Source organism: Cnephaeus nilssonii, assembly GCF_951640355.1.
Source record: "Cnephaeus nilssonii genome assembly, chromosome: 2".
In the NCBI taxonomy this organism is placed as follows: domain Eukaryota; kingdom Metazoa; phylum Chordata; class Mammalia; order Chiroptera; family Vespertilionidae; genus Cnephaeus; species Cnephaeus nilssonii.
The window spans coordinates 42182379-42197419 of record NC_137073.1 but is presented as its reverse complement, the minus strand read 5'-3'; the positions used below and the strand labels follow the sequence as shown (position 1 = coordinate 42197419).

Genomic DNA, 15041 nt, shown 5'->3' with positions numbered 1-15041 from the left:
GCTTTTCTCTTCCCTTCTAGTTGTAGAATTTCCACTCAAGCCAGCCTTCCTGTGGTTCTGGATGATGTCTGTTTTGTCTTTTAGTTGTAGTTTTGAAATTGTTGTGTGAGGCAGCAGTTCAGGTGTTTACCTATGCCGCCATCTTGGTTTCTCCCACATATATATAATCTTTGTAAAACTTTACGGAGCTTTCATGAAAGAATGAGAGGAAGAAAGACAAATAATAGCTTAATATTTTTATGAAAATAGACTTTTGTGCATTACCTTCTTTCCCCTAAAAAGTGTCTCTGAAACCTTCCAGGTATTCTGACCATACTTTGAGAACTTCTGATCTAATTACTAATCTTATTTCCCTTTTCTCTAAAATATCACAATGGTATCTTTTGGCATTCTGCTATCTACGTAGGGAACTTAAGTTGCTTATTATTAATATTGGGGTTTTTTCTTTGATTTTAAGTTGTACAACTATTTTTATATACCAAAAGAAGAAAAACAATTATTTCTCTCATTTTGGTGGTTAGATATGATAGTTGAGTCTTTAAACATTGAACAAAAAGAAAAGATTTAAAAACTAAATTTTCATATTTAAGTATTGTGTTTCAAACTAATATTTTGCCTCAAAATCTTCAACCTTCCACAAATGATTGCAGTATAATAAATAGCACATATAAATTCAAAATAGAAGTAAGAAATTATATCATTAGAGCATTCTTTTCTGTTATTGATTCTAATAGCTTTCAAAGGGTACTAGGGGACAGTGACACAGTTTTGTTCATATTATTCATAGGTAGCCCATTAACCTTTTGCACTCGGATGTCTAGTGTGACTCGACACTGTTAGCATCGGTAGCAGCAACAATAATTTGAAATATAAAAAAATCCAAATAAATAAGTTTGTATGAAAAGAAACTCCAGTTTTTTATTCTACTGCCGCGCTTTGTAAAATCTGGGGTATTTAAAAAATTAAATCCCAAGTAGAATAAAGGAATCGAGAAAAAAGCAAGCAAGTGCAAAGGGTTAAATTGTAAGACTATCAGTTAAATTATAGGAATAATTAACATTCATTGAGTGTTTACTAAAGCACTATGCTGAATAATTTATGTGCATTTTCATTTGATCTTCACAACAACTTTAGGTTAACTTATTATTGTGCTTATTGAATAGGTAAGGAAGCTAAGGTTCATCAAGGTTATGTAACATGCCCCATGTCATACAGCTACCAAGAGGCAGAGCTGAGCTTTAAATGCCAGATGGCCATCTTACTCCAGGGATTGTACTCTTAATCGCTATTCTATTCTGCTTTTAATTTTATTTAGTATGTTGTGTTTTTTTCAATACAATTATGGTTTGCCTTTATTTTTTACCTAAAATAGAAAACCTTCTGGTTTAAAAAAAAAAATCTAATGCTATGTGATTATAGAATGGTCTAATATACATTTGAGGATTTATTTTTTAAAAGACATAAAGAAAGAGCTTAGCAAGAAAAACACTTTTCAAATAGTAAGATGAAGCCAATATAAAGTTCCCTCAAAATGTATGCAAAAGTTTGAACAGTTATTAAAGGTGGGTTAGAAATTGATCTCTGAGCTTACTGGCAGCCAACCAAGTAGAAAAATGTTCATTTTATAATTTCATACTGTTTATAATTTTTTTAAGTAAAAATGAATACATTGTCTAAGAAAAATTCAAGGTATGGAAATTTCCTTAATTATATACTAAGACTAAGTGATTTTCAAATAACAAACAATGATAATGGGGTAGTGGAATAAGAGTAGTTATTGCTGGGAAGTTAGAACTGCCACAGAAAGAAGAGGAGTCTTTTCGTTAGCACACAGCAGTTACTGCACTGTTACAAAACCTTAGTTGACTTAAAAACAGCATTTCACTAAGCTTTTAGAAAAGAACTACAAAGTTGAAAAGTTTTAAAAGGTAACTGGTTAGAGTAAGGCTTTTTTTTTTTTTTGGTCTCCACACAGTGGCTTATAAAGATTACCGCTAGGAAATAGCATGAGCAGAAGATTCTTGAAGGAAATAAAAGAAGAACTATATCTTTGTAAGGTTTTTTTCAGGGAAACAGAATATGTGAAATAATTAACATCCCCCATCTTGTAGTCCATTCAGGATAGATGTTTGAGTGTTCTTTTTCAAACTATTATATTTCAGAGGAATTAAGTTAAATAGAACATTCATAGGTGATATGTTTATTTACCAGATATGCCAACCTGAGTAATTAATTGACTTAATTACTAATTAAATGACTAATTGAATTAATTAGTACAAAATTTTAATGACTTTACTGAGATATAATTTATATGCTATACAATTCATCCATTTAAATATGTAATTCAATGGCTTTTAGAGTTTTCCATACATCACCACATCCATTTTAGAATAGTTTTATTACCCCTTAACCATCATCCTCTAATTTCCCCATCTCTCCAGCCATAGGCAATCACAAATTTATTTTCTTTCTCTATAAATTTGCCTATTTGCCTATTCCTTTATATAAAGGGAATCGTACAATATTTGCTCCTTTGTGGCAAGCTTCTTTCACTTAGCATAGTATTTTCAAGGTTCATCCACATTGTAGCATGTATCAGTTCTTTATTTCTCTAGAATTGATTTTGGAAGGAAAAAGAACAGGAAAAGAAATAAAATCTGATCTTCTATATTAGTGTTAAAATTGAAATTGCCAATATAGAAATTGTTAACATGATGTTTACTTTTTTAAAAAATATATTTTATTGATTTTTAAAGAGAGGAAGGGAGAGAGATAGAGAGTTAGAAACATCGATGAGAGAGAAACATCGACCAGCTGCCTCCTGCACACCCCCTACTGGGGATGTGCCCGCAACCAAGGTACATGCCCTTGACCGGAATCGAACCTGGGACCCTTGAGTCCGCAGGCCAATGCTCTATCCACTGAGCCAAACCGGTTTCGGCTGATGTTTACTTTTTAAATTTGAAGAGTCCTAAATATCTCTGTGAAAGAGCTGTTGTTTCAATTTTTATAAAACAACCATGGAAAATATACAAGAACATGTTCTTAGAATCTGCAAGAGATAATATTTAGCAAATTCATGGGTTACACTTATTTTTATTTTTATTTTCCCCAAGGTAAAGAACCTTAATTGTTACGAATAAGAAATGAAAATATTCGCCGAAACCGGTTTGGCTCAGTGGATAGAGCGCCGGCCTGCGGACTCAAGGGTCCCAGGTTCGATTCCGGTCAAGGGCATGTACCTTGGTTGGGGGCACATCCCCAGTAGGGGTGTGCAAGAGGCAGCTGATCGATGTTTCTCTCTCATCGATGTTTCAAACTCTCTATCCCTCTCTCTTCCTCTCTGTAAAAAATCAATAAAATATATTTTAAAAAAAAAGAAATGAAAATATTAATTGAGCTTAAATTTACTAATTTGAATCCTATTGAAATGTAAACACATTTTAGTTTAGCAGGAGTGTAATATATAACAGAGAAGGAATCTAAAAGTTATAGTCAGAAAACTACAGACACAGCTCAACCCCTGCTTTATTTACAAATACTTACAGAGTAGAATTACTGTATCATGAGTTTTAATTTCTCAAAGTATGATACTAATTATACATTTAGGAACTGTTGGTCAAGTTTTAGAGTATATTTTAAATTAGGCAGAAATGATTTAAAAAGACTGTTTTTATAATGACATAAAGTCATGAGTCTCATTCAATTTTTTTCAAAGGCATGACCAAGGTCAAAGTGGGTAAAGAAGATTTATCATCCACTGAATTTGTAGAAAAACGAAGAGCAGCTCTGGAAAGGTAATTCTAGATAGCTCTGCTTTATTACACTCATGTTTTTGCTTCAGTAATATGTCTAATGCCATTATATGGTATAACTTATTTCAATGATTAATTGATGACTCATCAAAAGTGCTTTAAACTTTTATTAAGAAAATTGCTTCTTTGAACAATACTGCTTATTCTGCTTTTATAAATAGACCTATTCTTGTATCGTTGTTACAAGCAGCAATATAAAGGCATGAGTTAGTTGAGGATAGAATTATTATGTCATAGCTGTGGTCAACAGAGAAATAAGAAAAAAAGAATTCATGAATCTTTTGAAAGTGGGGAAAGGGTTAATAAAATTATTTGGATAAAAATAATATCTCTAGTATTATTTATATTATTAGGAAGTTATACTCACATTCATGTTCTGTATTGGATAATTTGGCTAATTATAGTTCATCTACATTTTTTGAATTATTACTGGGTAAGATTATTAAATACACTGAATAATTAGGTTTTTGCTCCCTCCTTTAATTTTGTATAATTGATTTTGACTTGAGTGTACAAAAGTATGTGACTTCTCAAGTTGACTGGATGTTTAGAGGCTAATACGCTCTACCTTCCTTTAAGTACTTGACTCAACACATTTCCTATGGCTTTGAAGACTTGTCATTATAGTAGCTGACGAAGAGTGGAGTGGATGGCATGATTCCCACTTCCAGAATCTAAACATTTATTCTTTTCTTGCTATGCTAAAAATGTGACAAAACAATTTTGAAATTATCTTAAAGTCCAAGTTTTAGAACCTAAGTATACAACATTACCTAAAGCTAAAACATTTTCTGAGATCAGGCACGTTCAGGGTGGTATGGCCGTAGACTAGCTAAAACATTTTCTAATTTCATGGGGTTTTTTAAATTTTCATAGAATTTTGTTTATTTTAGTTGAATTTGCTTATTTGTTCTTTGTTTTGTTTTGGCTTAAAATAAGTGGTTGGGGTTGGAGGGTGGGGGTAGGAGAAATTTTAGTGAGTAATATGTATATTATCTACAGGCCACAAATTATTTTTTTAAACTATTTTTAAGGCAACTTATTTCTGGATTTTAGTAATAAGTTATTTAAATTATAATAAAATGCCACAGTAAAGTCGGGTTTGAACAATTGCTGTAAGAAAAGCTAAAGGATATGCTATTTAAAATCTTATATAAGACTTAAAAGATGAGATTATGTTTAGACCTCCAGTCAAGATGGCAACATAGGTAAACATGGTATTTGCTTCCACATCAAAATTACAACTAAATTCAGAACCGCCTGAAATTCAGCTGAATGGAAGTTTTACTTCTGGGGAATTTAAAAAGAAGCCAAATCACGACTGATTGGAGGGGCAGAGACAAGGAAAGGGGTGATCCCACACCCATGTGTGGCGGATAAAAATCGGGAGGGATATCTTTGCTACAGAGGTCACCCCTGAGGAGTAAGGTGTTCCAGGTCCCCCAGCCCAGGGTTCCAGTGCAGGAAGAGAAATCCCCATAAATTCTGGCTGTAAAATCCTCAGTGGGGATTGAAGCTGAGGGAGATAGTGTTTCTGGAGTCCCAGGCAGTTCTTAAAGGGTCCACGCAGGTTCTAATTCTGGATTCACTCCCTTTAAGCTCCAGCACTGGGACAGGAGCTTGAAAGGCACCAGAGACATATGAAGAGGGACTGAAGTGTCGGGCATCAGGGAAAGAGTTGGGGGTGGGGGTGGGGATCAGCTTTCTTCCAGACAAGTGCTAGCAAAGGCCCTTGTTCCTTTTCTGAGCCCAACACAGGTGGCAGGCGGGCGCCATCTTGAGACTCCATCAACCTAGCTCACACTGTTTGCTTCACCCTGGTGATTCCCTGAGGCCCTGCCGCCCATTCAACTTTCAGGGCCACCCAAGCTGTTTCCTGTGGCTTTTAAATACAAATGCCCTGTCTTGGCTCATGCTTTAGATTTTTCTAAAATCTCTCAAGTAGCATCTGGCCTCAGTGAGCCCTGTATCTCTCACTTAAGTGGTCTAGGCCTGGCACTAGCAGCAGCCAGCTTGGTTCACAGCTTGGCCTTGTTTGAGAACTTCTAAGCCCATGATGACTCGCCGCCATCTGCAGATCACTTTGTAGCTCATGCCAGGTGGCCCCGGGCAGAACATTGACAGTGGCTGACCTTGGCCTACACCTCCTAGGAGGCACTCAGTGGACAGCTTCAGACCATGTCAGGCACCATCACCCAACTACTTGGCATAAGCCACACATTCAAGGGGTTAGATTCAGCAGGCACCAGAGCCCTGCTAAAAGTAAGTCCTACTCTGAGGGACCCTCTGTACAACTGATCCTCCATGGTGGTTAGAGGTTGGTGGTTAGTGGTCACAGCCAGTCCTTGCAGCTGATCGGCCTGGGGGTAAATCCCTCCCATTAACATGCCAACAGCAACAAGGCTCAGCCACAAGGGTAGGGTGTATGCAGCCCAGAAGGGGGAAGCGCATCTCAAGTACCCAGCTTGGGTGATTGGGAGGCTGTGCCACTGGGCCCTACAGGATATTTACACTCTACCAAGCCTGGGAGATTTAGCAGCTCTATTTAATCATAGAAAGAAACATAGGTTGGCTACTATCAAAATGAGGAGAGAAAGAAACATATCCCAAATGAAAGAACAGAACAAAACTCCAGAAAAAGAACTAAACAAAGCAATATACTAGATGCAGAGTTCAAGACACTTGATATAAGGATGCTCAATGGACAGTGAGAACTTCAACAGCATAAAAAAGGAACAGTCAGAAATGAGGTCTCACTAACCGAAATGAAGAATAATTTACAGGGAATCAACAGTAGAGTAGATTAAGCCGAGAACCAAATCTGCAATTTGGAATGTAAGGAAGCAAAAAACACCCAATCAAAACAGCAAAAAGAATCCCCCCAAAATGATGATAGTGTAGGGAGCCTCTGGGACAACTTCAAGTGTACCAACATTTGCATCATGGGGTTGCCAGAAAGAAAAGAGAGAGAGAGCAAGAAATTGAAAACCTGTTAGAAAAGATCCTGATGAAGAACTTCACTAACCCGGTGAAGGAAATAGACATATAAGTCCAGGAAACACAAATAGTCCCAGGCAAGATGAATCCAAAGAGACCACACACCAAGACACATCATAATTAAAATGCAAAGGTTAAAGACAGAGAGAGAACCTTAAAAGCAGTTAGTTACCTACAAGGGAGCTCCCAGAAGACTGTCAGCTGATTTCCCAACAGAAATTTTGCAGGCCAGAAGGGAGTGGCAACAAATATTCAAAGTGATGAAAAGCAAAGACCTACAACCAAGATTACCCAGCAAAGCTATCATTTAGAATTGAAGGACAAAGAGCTTCCCAGACAAGAAAATGCTAAAGGAGTTCATCACTACTAAACCAGTATTATATGAAATGTTAAAGGCTCTTCTCTAAAGAAGAAGGAAAAAAAAAATATGAACAACAAAATGGCAATAAATACATATTTATCAACAAATCTAAAAAACAAAACAAAATAAATGCACAAGCAGAACAGAAGCAGACTCATACAGATACAGAAAACATTTTGATGGTTGCCAGATGGGTGAGGCTAGAGAGGATGAATGAAAAAGATGAAGAGAAAAAAGAAGTACAAATTGGTTGTTGCAGAATAGTCATGGGGATGTAGAGTACAGATTAGGGAATGTAGTCAATAATAACTATGCATGTTTTCTGATGGATGTGAGATTTATTGGGATGATCACTTAGTAAGTTATATTATACCTAATCATTGGGGTGTATACCTGAAACTAATATAATAATGTATGTCAACTGTAATTGCAAATAAAAAATGCAAAAAAAGGTGAGATTATGTCTGTGACAATCAATTACTCAGGAAAGGATTTAAATCGCATCAAGAAATGTTTAGGTTAGGCATTAGAATTGTTTCTGCTGTGAAAAATGTCATAGGCTGAATATTTTTAAGATTAAAGGTAGATACTGCTCTACCTTATTTTTGCTTAATCCCTGAAAGTATAACCATGATCCTTTGAGAAATCTTTCAAGTCCTATTTTTGTATGAGTAAATTTGAAATATTTCAGATGGCATGCTTGATAAGAAACTTAATGAAGATTTATTGTACCAAGCTCATATAATTTGATTCTACATTCACCTTTCTTGTAACTTGAATGCATTCAGCAGTATTAAACATTGAGAGTTTTAAGGAAATACTGAAACCTAACCTAGTGTATACGTGAAGATAGTTTCTTTACTGACAAATGTTACTTGTTAAATACAATTGTAGTGGAATTTGCAGTAGTGAAAGAAAGGAAACAGTGTACTGTTGAGGGGAAAGTTTAGTTTGCACTAGAAAGATGACTGAAGAAAATATAGGTATTAAGGTATGGAAACAAAAGAATTGGAATGAATTTTCTAAAGTGATTTTTCTGTGGCATTTCTTAAAATTGATTTGTTAGGATAGGTATATCTGTGGAACATCCAGCCTCTTCGAATCTTCTAGGTCAGAGAAGTACTTCTTTGTATGTACATTTACACATTTATTTGTTTGTTCAACTTAGAGAATCCAGATTACTCTCTTGAAAGAAAGGAGTGGTTAAGAACTCAAGTACTTCCCTGCCACACTCAATGAATTAAGCAGAAACTACTATTTAAGAGTATCTCTTAGATCACTGTCTTGATTTTCTTGAGAGTACTTCACATCTTACCTTAAGAGCATATTGAGTCTATATTGTAAGTAAGGATACACTTCTGCAAAACAGAAATACAAAGTAGCATGATATAGTGTGCACATTTAGAATCCTTTTCTCTGTTGAAGCCTCCACTTCATTACATATGCACACTCTGTGTGACCTTATGCAAGTTATTTAACTTCAATTCATTCTTTATCTCTAAGACGTAAGTTTATCATTTAGGAATGTGGTCATGCCAAGTGTCCAAAAATCCACTGGAAAGGCCTAAACAGTCAGTGTAGATTGACTAATCACTATTTTGCATCAATAAGTTTGGAGCGTAGGCAGATGTTTTAGGATTGTCTAATTCAGGCGTCCTCAAACTACGGCCCGCAGGCCACATGCGGGTGTTTTTGTTGTTTTGTTTTTTTACTTCAAAATAAGGTATGTGCAGTGTGCATAGGAATTTGTTCATAGTTTTTTTTAAACTATAGTCCGGCCCTCCAACGGTCTGAAAGACAGTGAACTGGCCCCCTGTTTAAAAAGTTTGAGGACCCCTGGTCTTAATTCATCAGGAAATCCTATTGCTTCCTTCTAGTACCTGGAATATAACCATTTCTCACCAGTCCTCTTCTAGTCCAAATGCCTGAAATAACTACGGTCGGCTCCTAATTCTTCCGGTTTCCTTGCACCTCTACTCCTTTCCCCCCCCCCCCCCCCCCGTTTTTAAATAATTGTTTATTTTTTAATTACAGTTGACATATTATATTAATTTCAGGTGTACTTTACTCTTTTTCAATATAGCAGCCACGGTCATACTTTTAAACCATGAATCAGGTCATGTCAATACTTCCTCCCCATTCCATTCAATAAAAGCCAGAGTCTTTATAATGGCCCACAAAACCTTACAGGCTGTGTGCACTGCTTACTGTTACGCATTCCATCTCATATCCTCCTTGATCACTCTCTCTAGGCCACACTGATCTTTTTGCTGCCCTTCAAAGATCCCAGACAGTTTTCCACCTTAAAGTTTTTTCACTGGCTGCTCCCACTGCCTAGAAAGCTTTTGTTCCCGGGTATCTGTGTGGTTAATTCCCTTACCTCTTTTAAATTCAGTTATCACCTGCCAGTAAGATGTTTTCTGATCATTGGGCTTCATTCAGACTTTTTTTAAGTCACCACCAACAAAATCTTACACACTTGATTCCATTTGTTCTACTTTCTGTCCTTCCTTCTTTCCATGGCATTTACTATCTTGTCACATACACATAATTTACATAACTTAGACCATTTATTGTCTATATTATTAAAATACAACCTCCACTAGGGAAAGGAACTTGTTTCTTTTCTTCACTAATACATTCTGAGTCCTCGGAACAATAACATAATGTAGTAAATGGTAAATATTCGTTGAATGAACAACTGTATGTCATGAAAGAATCAGGTTATTTTGCCCTTTTTAATTCTCATTATTAGCACGTGTTTGAATTTTGCAAGGAAATAATTTTGACTTTGTTCCTCTTAAGCATTTTGTATAACTACTTCATATTTTGTTTTGTTTTGGGTAAGTAAGTAGTAACTTGAAAGCCCTAAGTAATTATTCTAAAGTTATGACTAACCTTTTCTTAGAGCACATATGAAAAATAACTACTGACCACCTCTTGTTGAGTCTGATACTTACTTTTCATTAATTGCATTGCATCTTTCATTTCTGTTTTCCTTGTGTGTTCCTTCTTTCTTCCCATACCCTCTTTCAGTGTTATTCCTACATGCTTTCCTTTATATATCAACAATCCTCCCTCACTTTAATTCTGAATTGGTGTGTATTTACCAGTATTAATTTTAAAATTAATTTTGTTTGTTCTTAATTTTAACATTATGTAAGCTTAATACTTTTGTTTTTAATGGTTAGTTGCTCTTTACTTTCATGTAATCCTTAAGAAGAGGAAAAATTTTACTGTCTTTTTTTAGAATATCATTTTCTATAATCAATTCCTCAACAATGCTAGTATGTGGTAGGGTGAATAAAGAATAAAGGAAATCTGTGGTCAGTTGAGTTTTGTTAACAAAACCCTAGGCAGTTTATTTCCTGCAGTACTTCTCACAGCACCTAATATGCTGCTGTTCATTATAAACCTTAAAGAAAAGAATATGTTATATAATATGAATTCACTTTGGAAAGCTATTTTAGAATATAAGTAGTATTAGGTATTTTCATGTAGGTTTGAAATATTGGACTATTTCTTCAAGGTTGTGTACTAGATGTTTTGTCTTCCTCCTTGCTTGTTCATTTCACAAATGTCTAAGTGCTAGCTTTTTACCAGCTGTTGTGTGTACTCAGATGAACAACTTATGCAAACTTCCTTAAGCAGTAAGCAGTCTAAACTATGAAATAACTTACTTTAATAGCACTGGATAAATTCAGTATTAAAATTGTAAGTAAAATTCCAGTGGGAAAATACCAACATTTCTTAAATTTACTGGATTAGTGTTCCTGCTGCATTTCTTTTTTTAGCTTGATAATATAGACAGCAAATATTATTTTAAGCCACAGTGTAGATTGTATTGCATATATCTACTAAATGCTCTATTTCTATTATAAAGACTTCTTATGTGGCCTAATGACTTAAAATGAAATTTAATATGGTATATATTTTACTTAAATATACAAAGAAAAAACAACCCATGATAAAATAGTAATTTTTACCACTGTGTAGAATTTCATTTTCGAGAAGGTATTTTTTTTCCAGAAAGTTTATCTTAGCATATATTGTAATCTTATAAAAAGGTAGAAACAATTGCTGACTACATTTATTATTCTGCAGAAATAGAATAACCATATCTTAACTGTGAGGTAAAATATAATTGAAATATTTATGAAATCTTTAATCTGAGGAAAGAGCAATTTTTAATATGTTTTTAATTGATTTTTTCCTATTTTATTTTATTTTTTTATAATTTTTTTTTATTGTATAAAGTTTTACATATGTCTCCTTTTTCCCCAATTGGCCTCCCCATCCCCCAGCCATTCCCACCTGGGCAAGCCCCCTGATTTCTTTTATAGAGCAAGAGGAAGGGAGAGGGAGATAGAAACATCGATGATCGATCGGCTGGCTGCCTCCTGCCCAACCCCTTCTGGGGATCAAGCTTACAATTGGGGCATGTGCCCTGACCAAGAATCAAGTCAGCAACCTTTTGGTTCATGGGTCGAGGCTCAACCACTAAGCTATACCAGCTGGTCAGGAAAGAGCAATTTTTTAAAAATAGAATTAGATCTGTAAGTAATCAAGTATCATCAATAGTGGACCTTTTGGTAATTTATTATAGATGACAGGGAAATGTGGAGGGGGTTAGTACAGAAAATGTCTAAACTTGGGCTAATAGTGATTTAATAATGATGTTTCTCTTTACTTTTCATTTTTATTTTATGTAATTTCATATAAGGAAGGCACTTATCAATAATGGCAAAACCTTCAAAATAAAATATTGAAGAAAATTTAGTTCTTGTCAAATAAGGACAAAAGCTGATTTTTATAATTTAAATCTGCTGGCAAGGAAATAATTTGGTGAGCTATTCTCCATTTTGATAATACATAGTAAAATATATATATAATAAAAGCATAATATGCTAATTAGACCGGACATCCTTCCGGGCTGTGAGGGAAGCCTGGGTCCCGTGTTCCTGCCGGACCCGGAGGGAAGCCCAGGTCCTGGTGCCAGAGCGAAGGCAGTGCCAGCAGCCGGGTGAAGGAAGGCCTACTCTTGCACCAATTTGTGCATCGGGCCTCTCGTGTATATATATAGTTGATTGGTGTGTATATATATATATATATATATATATATATATATATATATATATATAGTATGTGTTTCTTAGAACTATGAAGTAATAACTGGGAACATAGTAACTATCCAAAATTAAAATTATTTGACAAACTCATATATAGTTTTATACTTTGCAGTGAGAAGTTTGGTATATTATTTAATCTCTCTCCACTACCACCTTATTCTTTGCCATATCTCTTTTTACATAAATACAACTTTTCAAATGAACAAAAAACTTTTTAATCATTAAATTGCTCTATGATTCTAAATAGAGTGAGGCAGACTGACATGAAAGGAGGTAGACTGAGGACATCTTTTTACCTATTTATTCTTTTGTTGAAATAAAACTTAAAGTAAGATGCTACTGAGATAAGTAAAGGAGCAATTTTATTCTTAAATCTAGGTATCTTCAAAGAACAGTAAAGCATCCCACTTTACTACAGGATCCTGATTTAAGGCAGTTCTTGGAAAGTTCAGAGGTATTCTACTTGAAAAGTTTGTATATAAATGTTCTCAGTATTTTTATTTTTCAGTGTAATAATTTATATAAGAATACAGATGCTCAGTAAATAAGTGGATTAACAGATGAAATAAAGCATTAATTTTTTTTGCTTAGTGCTTTAATTAGCTTTAATCATCTAAATTACTAGCAAAATGTCTTCTTTGCATTGATAATTATAGGATTATCAGTGCCAACCAGATTTAAAAGAATGACTTATGTAGTCTAATTTTCAGTGTCCTAAATTGTTACTTAGGCATCGTATTGAAGTAAATTTATTCAGAGCACATTTTTAGAGCTAGCTGTTGAATGTGTTTATGTGTACATTCTAATGTTCTGATTAAGGTTTTGAAATGCAAATTTGTAACTTGAAAGACCTTAAATTATAATAACGGTGCTGCTCTTTATATTTGAGTTTTTTTGGCACAATTGCTACCTTTTAAGATCTTCTAAAAATATATTGAATCCCAGAATATTTAAAAAAGTAAATATCATACAGTTTTAACTGAGCATAAGGAGATTTTTCTCAAGACTTTCTTCTTTTCTATGAATAGTTTATTTCTGCTAGCAAACAGGTGGCCAGTGTTAAGGTGCTTGGCAATTACTTAATATATTTTGACAAACAGACTGTTGTTCCATCTAAATGTAAACGTGCAGAAGAAAAACAAATGGAAAGTCTATTTTTTAAGTTTTCCTTTGAGAATGTACAAGTAGTATATTTGAGAAATTAGATCTCACTATTGAAATGTATGAGAGTGAAGAAAATACAACCTCCTTTTTTTCTTCTTTTTGGGGGGGCAAGAGAGGGTAGACAATCCCTTTTGTGCCCAGTTAAACCTCCAGGCTTTTAACCGGTTTGTTTGCCCTTATTTGTCATTCAATTCCAGCTGCCTAGAGCAGTTAATACACAGGCTCTGAGTGGAGCAGGAATATTGAGGATGGTGAACAAGGCTGCCGACGCTGTCAACAAAATGACAATCAAGATGAATGAATCGGATGCAGTAAGAGCTGATTTTTCGACTTGAATAATGAGATGAATTAATGAGCCCAACAATTGCATTTTAAAGCTGTACAAGTAGAAAATAGGATATTAATTTGCTTATTGAGTTTAGTTCTCAGCAACATCAGTTGACTACCATGGTTACCCATGGTTAATTTGTTGCTTTAAAACAAGGAATGGTGTTTGCTATTGGTAACCTAATTTACAGTGGTTTGTTCTGGCTAAATTAGCTCCATTTTTCTTTTTTGTTGTTGTTGTTAGTGGTTTGAAGAAAAGCAGCAGCAATTTGAAAATCTGGATCAGCAACTTAGGAAACTTCATGCCAATGTTGAAGCCTTGGTCTGTCATAGAAAAGGTTTGTTTGCTTTATTATTTATCTGTTTAGCACCATGAGTTAGTTGAAACATTTTATTTAAATTTTATTAGGATGAGTATTTTGAAGTTATTATGAAAGAGAGAAAACAATAATTTAAGAGAATGTTTTTCTATTTCAGCTTTATTATCTAATATATTTTTGTTCTAATTTAACTTCTAGTTTAGAAGTAGAAAAATATGGAGCTTATAAAAGTATATTTTGAATTATGGATTAGAATTGTTCACTTGATTAACTCTTTGTTAAATGTATTTACTATTCAATGAATAAAGATATCTTAGAAACTGATTATAATAAAAAATATGAGATTCAATAATAGATATTTGAACTTTTTCTTTAAAATATTTGTTTTGTGCCTGCCTGTATTTTCTAGAAAACTCTGAAATATTTTCTTCATTTTTGAACCATTTTTTTTTAAATCTGGGTTTTTTGTTAAAATTTTATAGAAAAGTTGAGTTGTAATTTTTAAATTTCATGGTTTTATTGTTAATTTTTAAAGAAGGCTTTTTATGTCAGATTTCTAAAATTCTTGATAAATAATTTAGTATGTGTCATTACTTGCAATACATTTTAATCAAATAATCACAAAAATTAATTTATTGAAAGCAGTTTATAATAGCTTTTGCCATTTGTATATATCTTAGCGAATGGGCTTTCAGGTTCTTTTAGAGCACCTTACATAATGCAGAGCGACAGAGCAATTTTCAGCAATGTAATTGTTAGTCATTGACCAGCCTATAGACATCTATTTTTATTTGAAGTATCTAAAATGATAATGTTCACAATCTCTAGAAATTCTTAAAAGTTCACTAAGCACTACTGCACACAAAGAAAAAAAAGATCTATGAGAATTGTATGTACAGTTGGCTAAATATTCTCATTCAAAATTATA

The 15041-nt window shown here is 34.1% G+C and overlaps 1 protein-coding gene across 1 annotated transcript in view; it reads left to right on the top strand.

The window, feature by feature from the left end:
• The window catches only part of SNX2 (sorting nexin 2), a 45613-nt gene that overhangs the window by 20645 nt on the left and 9927 nt on the right, over window positions 1-15041 (top strand). Inside the window, exons 7-10 of the mRNA XM_079783892.1 lie at window positions 3719-3797; window positions 12681-12756; window positions 13664-13777; window positions 14038-14131. Of these exons, the coding sequence (XP_079640018.1) occupies window positions 3719-3797; window positions 12681-12756; window positions 13664-13777; window positions 14038-14131 (363 nt within the window). The remainder of the gene's footprint in view (window positions 1-3718; window positions 3798-12680; window positions 12757-13663; window positions 13778-14037; window positions 14132-15041) is intronic.